Here is a 9,509-nt window from a genome sequence, read left to right as displayed (position 1 = left end):
GATTCTGATAATGATTCATCTCTGTCACAGCACTAGTCTAATTTCCAGTTTATTGCATACAGTGGAAAATAGGAATAGAGAATTTATTCACACACTGCCAAATGTATGTATCATGTTGCTTTTCAAATTAGCTGCAGGCTTTCATCTTTTTCTCCATTTTTCTACAAATCCTAAGATTCCTTCCTGCTTTACTTCAGATGATGATGTTAATAAAAAACCCAAACAAGTCCAAATAACAGACTTTTTAAGAAGAGTGGTAAATGAAACATACAAATCTTTAATTTTAAAAAGGAAAAATAATTAAGACTGAGTTTAAACTTTAACCAGACAAGTCAATGTTTTCTGTACAACTGTGCTAGATGAGAGGATCATTTTTTGGTCGCATGGACTAAAACATCTGGAAGAATGACCACCAACAGCTAACAATGGTTTAATTTTAATGGTTTAATTTTAAACCATTGTGACCAACCATAAAAAAGAGTGACTGAACGGATACACGTAATCAATTTAAGCTAAAATACTGACAAAGGACATAATGTCTGAACATTACAAATAACTGGTCAATGGATTTTGATCCTCAGATCTGAGTTAAAATTATCTGCTTGATGCTTCTTTTTATTCATCCTGAAGTACCTGTCAAAGAAAGAACAAACACTAGAAAATCAGTTTAGTACACCAGTTTTTTTAAACAAATATTGCATGCAAATCCCCTATGGATTGCACAGGAACAGAATATTTATTTCAACAGAATGGCATAAAACTCATACTGGATGGCTTTAACCTTTTTTGGAAAGTAAATGGGAACAAACTCCATCAAATATTATTGCAGTTATTCCTGAACAGCAGTGGTTCAACTACTTTTCATATTAAAAACAATTACTTTCTTTGAATTGAAACTTAAAAGTAGCACAGAAAACCGTACATTGATTTAATACATATTACTGTAGTTTATCAGGTTTCAGAGTAACAGCCGTGTTAGTCTGTATTCGCAAAAAGAAAAGGAGTACTTGTGGCACCTTAGAGACTAACCAATTTATTTGAGCATGAGCTTTTGTGAGCTACAGCTGTAGCTCACGAAAGCTCATACTCAAATTGGTTAGTCTCTAAGGTGCCACAAGTACTCCTTTTCTTTTTGTAGTTTATCAGTATCCATGGTGTAGTTATTAGCAAATGATGGAATTTTTGGAACAGGGATCTTGAACCTGTTTAGTTCCATGACTTCTTATCAGCTGCTTCCAGCCAGCCTTCTTCATATGTATGCATGAATTATTTTCTTCTGTTCCCATAATTCTGTAAAGGAGGTCATTTCTCACACCAGTTTACAAAAGGTGATGTGGGAATTGCCACAATGATATAGTTATCCTAATATGGGAAGAAGATCAGCAATTATGATTCTTCTTTATCAGAAGACAGGAGAACTAGAATGATGTAAGACAAAATAGATTTTTCCATCAATAGTACTGATAGTATTGTTGTAGTGGAGATAGAGTAGCTTGCAGTAAGCAGGCCTGATCTATGACCAGTCACAGACCTCAGTGAATCTGATGGGCATGAAACTCATCTTTCATTCAGGCTAAATGAGGAAGCAGTTACATGCCCCTTTGTCTAGTGATAGCTGACACAATGGAAACCACTGCCCATGGACTAGACCATACGCAAGGTCTGGGAAAAAGCTAGAGCAATTCTGGTTGAGTAGTTTCTCTAGGGATTGACAATAGGAGGGCTGGGGATTAAATGAGGGATGAAGAAAGGGAGTGTGCGCTCGCACGTGTGTATGTGTGTGTGCGCCAGAAAGCTATGGAGAGACAGCAATACAAGTTCTGGTAGCATGGCCCTGACAGAAAAGATCTTTTTGGTCAGATTGGTGAATGTACAGGTAGGCTTGGAATTGTGAGCAAGGAAACTACCTCCTGTTGTCTGAGCCAACAGTTCAGAGAAACAGGACTTTGTGTCCATTCTTTGTAAATAACAAGGGCTGTGTCATGGAACTACTTGACACTACACCGATTTTTTTCCTCCCAACATAAAAAAAGGTGGAAGACCCTGAATATTGGCGAAAGGCTTAGGCTAAAGAGCGAAAAGTCAAAGATGGCCAAAAGGAATTAAAATAGCACATAAACAGGAGCGAGAGACTTTGCAAAAGGTATTGAATCAACAGTGGGAGGCTTACCAGAAAGGACTGAGAGATGACATGCAGTCTAAGGCCAGGCCTACACTAGTAGTTATGTTGGTAAAATTTTGTCACTCAGGGGTGTGAAAAAATACCCGCTGAGCAACATAACTTTTGCTGTTATAAGCGCACACATGCACAGCGCGATGCCAATGAGAGATCTCATTGAGCTAGTTTTATTATGTTGACAGGAGAGCTCTCTTCCATCTGCATAACAAGGCTACACGAGCCCTCTGACACCAGCACAGCTGTGTTGGTACAACTGTGCCGCTGTCAGCTTCTAAGTATAGACATGGCCTAAATCTTTCTTCAGGCAGCAGCTACAAAGTATCTGGGCAGACTGAGAAGGCCAGCTGCAACACTCCCACTCTGGACCGGCAAGGCAGATAAATGAGGTGACAATCAAACTGACTCCCATGGATCAGAAAGTTTCCTAGGAACTAGAGGAGATTAGGGGAGCTTTGCCTAACATGTAACCTGTTCACAGTGCTTGCTGAAGCAAGGATTTAGGAGCTAAAAATCAGCTTCAGAGGGATATCAAAGGAGTGCAGACCACAATGGAAGTGAGGAACTGGGTCAGCCAGAGAAGTTGGGTAAGCCTCGACATTTGCAAAGTTTTTCTGTCTTGTCTGTAACCCACAGAAGCCCAGATGGCAGAGGGTGATTGTCCCAAGTCAAGTAGTAGTGTGGTCACTTTGCTTGCAAGCTGCATCTCTTTACCTCCATTTGTCATGTCTATTCAGATTGCAAGAGGTCTGGGTCAGGATCCATGCTTTCCCATGAGTTTATATGGTACCATCACAATAGTGCCACTCTGCCATACATTTTTGTATTTTTAAACCCTAAAATTCCTCAGTAAAAATTAAGACATCTTTTAGTCAGATGATTCACCAGTACTGTAGTTTAACTGGAGATTACTTACCTCTTTTCTTACATTTAGGATATGCTAATTTCCCCTCCATACACTCTACTCTAAATGCAGAAGATGTTGGATCCCTCATATATTCCCTTTTACAGACAAATTCAATAAAATCTCCACTTTCTGAATACAATTTAGTGGTCTCCCTCCATTTCAGCTCAAGATTGTTTTTTTCCATCTCTTCTGGGGATGCTGTACATGGCTCTGGAAAAATAAAAATGTAATGTCATTACATACATGTGGGTCTATTATTGGAAATTTGATTCACTAACTGTATTGACACTGACCCTGTCCCCAAAAGCTTTACATAGTTAAATAAAACAGGGAAATATTTTCAGACAAGATTTGAAAAGTAAAGGAGAGATGGTATGGCTGAGAGAACACAAAGGAACTCTAGAGAAGGAGGCTTTCACACCAAACAGTGTGATATTGTGGAAAGGGACAGAGAGGAGACAGGGGCTAGATGAACAGAGAGAGAAGATTTGATTCCTTTTTACAATGTGGCCCCTTTGTGCCACTCAGCTAATTCAAATGGGCCACAACCTAACCATACCTGGCCAACAGAATACTCTTCACGTGGAAGGATGCTCTTTGCTGGCATAAAGCTAGCAAATCAGGCTCCCCATTGTCATCCCCCATCCCTTTTGTATAGGGGACATGTCAGGTGATTCCCGATGTGTGAAGTCAGGTCCAGGACAAACCAGCCCACAAGATAAGTTCACCATAATTTAGGAACTACACAGAAGCAGTTGCACAGCTTTGGAATACTGCACCACAATATACTCCAGCCATTCTCTCATGAGGGCATGTCTACACTTACCAGTAGATCGACACTGCTGCAATCAATGCAACGAGTGTAGATTTAGGGGGTCTGATGAAGACATGCTAAATTGATGGGAGAGTGCACTCCCATCATTTTGTGTACTCCACCTCCCTGAGAAGCATAAGGGAAGTCGACGGGAGATGCTCTCCCGTCAACACAACACAGTGTAGCCACCACTGTAAGTGGATCTAACTACATCAATTTTAGTTACTGAAGTTGTGTAAGTTAGATCGATTTACCGTGATAGTGTAGACCAGGCTCACTCTGAGCATATGGAGGTTAGAAAGACACGGGTGTAGAGCAGACTACATTAGTTTTATGCTCTTAGAGCACCCTCTAGGCAAAAGCGGAATCCGCTGGTGCTCATGCCATCATCATGTCTACTCCTGGCACTAAAGAGCAATGACCAATATTCCTCATGCCATTCTGTAAATTACTGAATTGCAGTTCATAGCATCTACTCTAATTGAAAGCTTTTCAACTAAAAATATATTTGAATACATCTTTTCATTTACAGTAAACATTGGTTTATTGTAGTGGGTTCTTACAGGTTTTAACTGAGATATTATTTTGGGGGTACATTCTAAATACTTATAATGGCATGGCTGTTTGCCATTTCCAGATCTTTTAAAAAAATCTGCAGTGATATCCCTAAAAAGAAGGAGAGTCTTCCCCTAACATATTCCTGTCTAAACCAGGAGTAACTCCATTCAGACTGATGGAATTAATGTGGTGTTACGCCAGTACATGTGACATCAGAATTGGGCTCATAATATGAAAAATATATACTCATCACAGTTCTTTTTCATATATTAGATTTCTGTACCTACCTAAGCAAACTGGTGGATCTGTCCATTGGCCAAACTCACAGCGAACAAATTGAAGTCCCCTCATTCTGTGTAAACTTTTGCATCTATAATCCACGGTTGAACCTGATTCATATACTGGCTGTGCAAAGGCAATGGTGTCTCCATTATCAATAACGGGTGGGGGTCCACACTTTCCAGCAGCCTCTAAAAGTAAGTATAGAAATAGAGAATATTTGCATCAGCGATTATTTACAGTAAATGCTGTAAGATCACAAACATTACACAACAGCGCTATCAATATACTCTGACAGAATTGGAAAAATCCCAAGGGAAATGTGAAAAAGAATGAGCCTGATATTGTAACTGAACACAAAAGACTGAAAGTTTTAGCTTTATGGTTGAAGCAGCATGATATTTGTTTATTAACAACTAACACTATGGAACTGATGACAAAATAGGTAACTAGCTACTCCAGCTTTGTGAAGACCCAATTCCAGGTTGCTTTTCAAGCAGAGAATGTAGGTTAGTTTGAGATCTTTTGGGTCAATCACCTCTGCCCTACTAATCCCACCATTCTGCCTTAAACACTGACTAGCAGGGAAATGGAAAGTGAGAGGCTTTGGCCCAACTCCTCTCCTCCTCAGGCTCATGTGGACCAATCAACCTGCTTTTTATCACTGAGAAGTGCATCCATGTACAGTACCTACTCTCTCCATGACCATATTACCATGTAGAGTGTTGGATTCACCCAACACTTGTCTCAGACTATTGTGAATTATGACATTACCATAGTATCTAAATATTGATAGAAGAGTGAGATTGAGGATAAAATAATAAGAGGATGCACGCTAAATAGAAGTTGGGATAATACACACCAAAGGAGTGGAATATGAAACGCAGAATAACACTAGAGAGATAAATGCATGTGAATAGTACAAAAAATGAGGGGAGAAAGGAAAGAATGAATCTGAGGACAGGAAAGCCTCTTGATGTCCCTATAATTGATGAACTCATAAATGTAGCTAAGCTTTGCCCTTTGGAAAGGTCCCTCAGTGAGGTGGATTTTAAAAGTAATTAATAGAGAAGCCAAACTCATAATCTGAAATGTACTTTCAAATGCCAGCTGCCATTTCCTCTCTCTGTTTCTCTTCTCATAGAAAGGGATTAGGATAAACAAGGTAAAATTTTGAAAACGCTAAGGCTACAAATTAACATGGGTAGTAAAAAAGCTTTACTTGTACTGATCTTACAATTTGACAGGTTTCCCTGAGCCCTTTTTTGCTTTATGACCTGCTTCTTTTGCCTTATGTCTCATCCCTAGATCTCATTTTTAGAATTGTGCATTTCTGGCACTGGTGGCCATTTTGAAAAAAAGTTTTGCCTTTCTATTTAATTTACTCTTATTAGATGCATTAGAATTAAAGAAATATGTTTCTTGCCCTTTCCTCATTTTGGCAAGAAAACATTTTATATTTTTAGTGCAATTCTAAATAAAGTCTAGTAAAGAAGTATGCAAAGTTTTAACAGAAAAATAGAGAGGCTAACATGCATCTCGAGAGAAAAATGACAGTTAGTACATTAATAGTTTACAGAAATCTTAGTAATGGCCAAATAAAGAAGTGTTAAGACACAGGTGAACATGAATATTCCTCACTCTTAGAGGAAAATATTTTTAATAGTACATTTCTATAGAAGAATATATAGAGAATTATTTTTACAAAAAAAAGTATGCAGTTAGTACAATTCTAAAAAAAGTTGATTATACAATTCCACAAAGAATTATTGATGAATGATTCAATTATGTAATGACTATTTAGAAATGCACTAACTGCATAAAAAGAATATATTCTACTAAAAGTACAGCATTCTATATATGTATTAACACTTCTCCTTTATGCCTCTATCATTAAGACTTTGTATAATTATTTAATGACTATTTAAAATACAGTAAATGCATAAGAATATTTTCAGCTAAAACTCTGATTTTATATATATTAACATTCCTCCCTTATTCCTCTGACCTTAAGGCTTTATTTAGAAATGTACTAGCTGCATAAAAAATATTTTTGCTAAAATGAAATTAGGGCTGTCAATCACTGTTAACTCACACAAACAACTCAAAACAGATTAACTCAATTAAAAAATTAATAGTGATTATTCGCAGATTCAATTGCCCCGTTAAGCAATAATAGAATACCAATTTAAATGTATTATAAATATTTTGGATTTTTTTCTACATTTTCAAATATATTGATTTCAATTACAACACAGAATACAAAGTGTATGGTGATCACTTTATATTTTTATTACAAATATTTGCACTGTAAAAAGATAAAAGAAATAGTATTTTTCAATTCACCCCATCCAAGTACTGTAGTGCAATCTCTACCATGAACGTGCAACTTACAAATATAGATTTTTTTTGTTACATAACTGCACTCAAAAACAAAATAATGTAAAACTTTAGAGCCTACAAGTCCACTCAGTCCTACTTCTTATTCAGCCAATCGCTAAGACAAACAAGTTTGTTTACGTTTACGGGAGATAATGCTGCCTGCTTTTTATTTACAATGCCACCTGAAAGTGAGAAAAGGCATTCACATAGCACTGTTGTAGCTGGCATTGGAAGTTATTTACATGCCAGAAATGCTAAACTTTCATAGGCCCCTTCATGCTTCAACCACCCTTCTAGAGGGCTGCTATTAAAACTAGGATTAATTGTGATGTTTTTAGTTTCGTGATTAATCATGATTAATTTTTTCATTGTTTGACAGCCTTAGAAATAACGCATGTTAACATATATGTATTTCACAATTTTTTCTGCCATTACTACATTACATTGCCCTGAGGCTGAAGCAGAAAATGTGACAGAAGTTTCTGAAAGTCACGGATTCCATGACTTCTGTGATCTCCATGTCATAATCTTAGCCTTAGTCATAATACCAATCAATGTAAACAATTGTTGCAGATTAGTATCTAGTTAGTTTTTAGAATCACAATTTTGGCTTTCAGAAAAAGGTGCTGTTACTCTGCAGATTTTTTTTTTAATATTCATATTCACCCAGACAGCCAATGAAATCCTGGTATGTCAAAAAAAATGAACCAGTAGAGTGACATCACTTTTTTCTGGAAGCTTAATGATATGTGGTGTTATCCTGGTCCTACTGAAGTCAAACAAAGTTTTTTCCACTGACTTCAATGGAGTGGGCATTTCACTAATTGTCTCTTGTGTATTGTCTAGCTCATCTGGAAGTGGTAGTGAAACTGTGGTCCTAGAAAATACAAAAAAGAGCACCATCATGCAACCTTATTCACATTATGTTGTGGGTCAAATCCTGAAGGCCTAACATCAGACTAGTGAAATGCTGACAGACCCCGGTCATCGGCTGGCAGGATCAAACCTGGGACCTCAGGAGCTAAATGCACGAGCCTCTATGGCATGAAGTAAAAGCCATATGGCTCTTAGCTAAGGCTGTAGCAGACTCATTAATCTCTAAGTGGTCCCTATGCCATGAGAGGGAAAGAGCACCACACCCAGGAGGTGTGTGGGTTTCACTAGGTACACTGAAGTCAATGTTAACTACTCAACATGAGTAGGGGTGGCAAAATTTGGCCCTCAGCCTTTACTCAGAAGTTACTCAGGCCAAACTCCCGTTGAAATCCACTGAGGATTTGCTTGAATAAGGAGCTGAGGGCCAGAGCCTATGTGAGAATTTTATCATTAACGCTCCACATGACCATTGCCAAGAACATCACAGACTAGAAATAGATTTGCTTTCTGGCTTTCGAGTGAGCATAAAATTGTGCATTAAAAGAAGAGATACAGGAAAGCAAACGCTTCTGAATGAGAGTGAAGTTTTTGATTCTAACAATATCATCACTAGTGGGCTATTTTAGAAATAGGAAAGTAAAATACCTCTGCATTCTGGTGGTTGGGACCACTTCCCTTGCTTACATGTTACCGTCAGAGACCCAATAAGGCTCAGACCTTGTGTACATCGATAGCGCACCCTTTCGCCAGGGAAATACCTTCGCTGCTTAGCACCTAGAATCTTACCATAAGGAATCTCTGGTGCAGGTGCACATCTCATATCTGAAAAGACATATGAAAACACAGTCACTGACAAATTCCCATGAAGGACATCAGGTTAGCACTTATGGTATTCCATTAGTTGTATGAAAATTCTATTCAAATCCTCTAGTGATTAACCAGTCCTGTTTAACAGAACACTTTAAATTGCAGGGAGGTGACAAAAAGGCTATCCGATAGTGAATTGTTTTGTGTTAAGATTCATGGATGGGTTAAGATGCAAGTCAAACAAAATTATCAAGTTTCTGGAAAACATTTAATGCTTGACAAATCAATCTTTATTCTGTTTGAAACTTTCCAGCCAGCTCTCTACATATCATATTGTGCTCTTCCTCCCTAACTCGCTCGGACTTTATGCTCTATGGCTGAGGTGGCTATGCCAACTAGACTCTACCAAGTTCTCCCCCAGAAATAACAAGGGCAAAGCCGTGTAAGCTTCTTCAATAACTTCTTCTGTTCCCCTTCCAATCAAACGTGGTAGGGCCTTCAGGACTCCAAATCCTTGACTCTCAGGTGACTAGCCAGAGGAAAGGAGTGTCTTTGCAGGAGCCACTTGCCTTTCCAGTTTTCATTCTGGCCCCTGACAACACAGCTCCAACATGTGTCCGACTAATGATTCTCAAATCCATGAGGAGACTTTGCAGAGTGTTAGTTGCCAGTGTCAGCTCTGATTAAATCATAGTAAAAAGAGCAGAGCG

General features: G+C 38.2%; 1 protein-coding gene across 1 annotated transcript in view; it reads right to left on the bottom strand.

Annotated features, from left to right (window-relative positions):
* Positions 1-257: 257 nt before the first annotated feature.
* LOC125641680 (complement factor H) overlaps positions 258-9,509 on the bottom strand; it is an 83,083-nt gene continuing 73,831 nt past the window's right edge. Inside the window, exons 20-23 of the mRNA XM_048861985.2 lie at positions 8,638-8,814; positions 4,743-4,925; positions 3,093-3,293; positions 258-633 (exon numbers count right to left, since the gene is read on the bottom strand). Coding sequence (XP_048717942.2) covers positions 620-633; positions 3,093-3,293; positions 4,743-4,925; positions 8,638-8,814 — 575 coding nt within the window. The 3' untranslated portion in view covers positions 258-619. The remainder of the gene's footprint in view (positions 634-3,092; positions 3,294-4,742; positions 4,926-8,637; positions 8,815-9,509) is intronic.

The sequence above is a fragment of the Caretta caretta genome, chromosome 8, assembly GCF_965140235.1.
Source record: "Caretta caretta isolate rCarCar2 chromosome 8, rCarCar1.hap1, whole genome shotgun sequence".
Classification (NCBI taxonomy): Eukaryota; Metazoa; Chordata; order Testudines; family Cheloniidae; genus Caretta; species Caretta caretta.
This window is presented reverse-complemented; position numbering and strand designations above follow the sequence as displayed.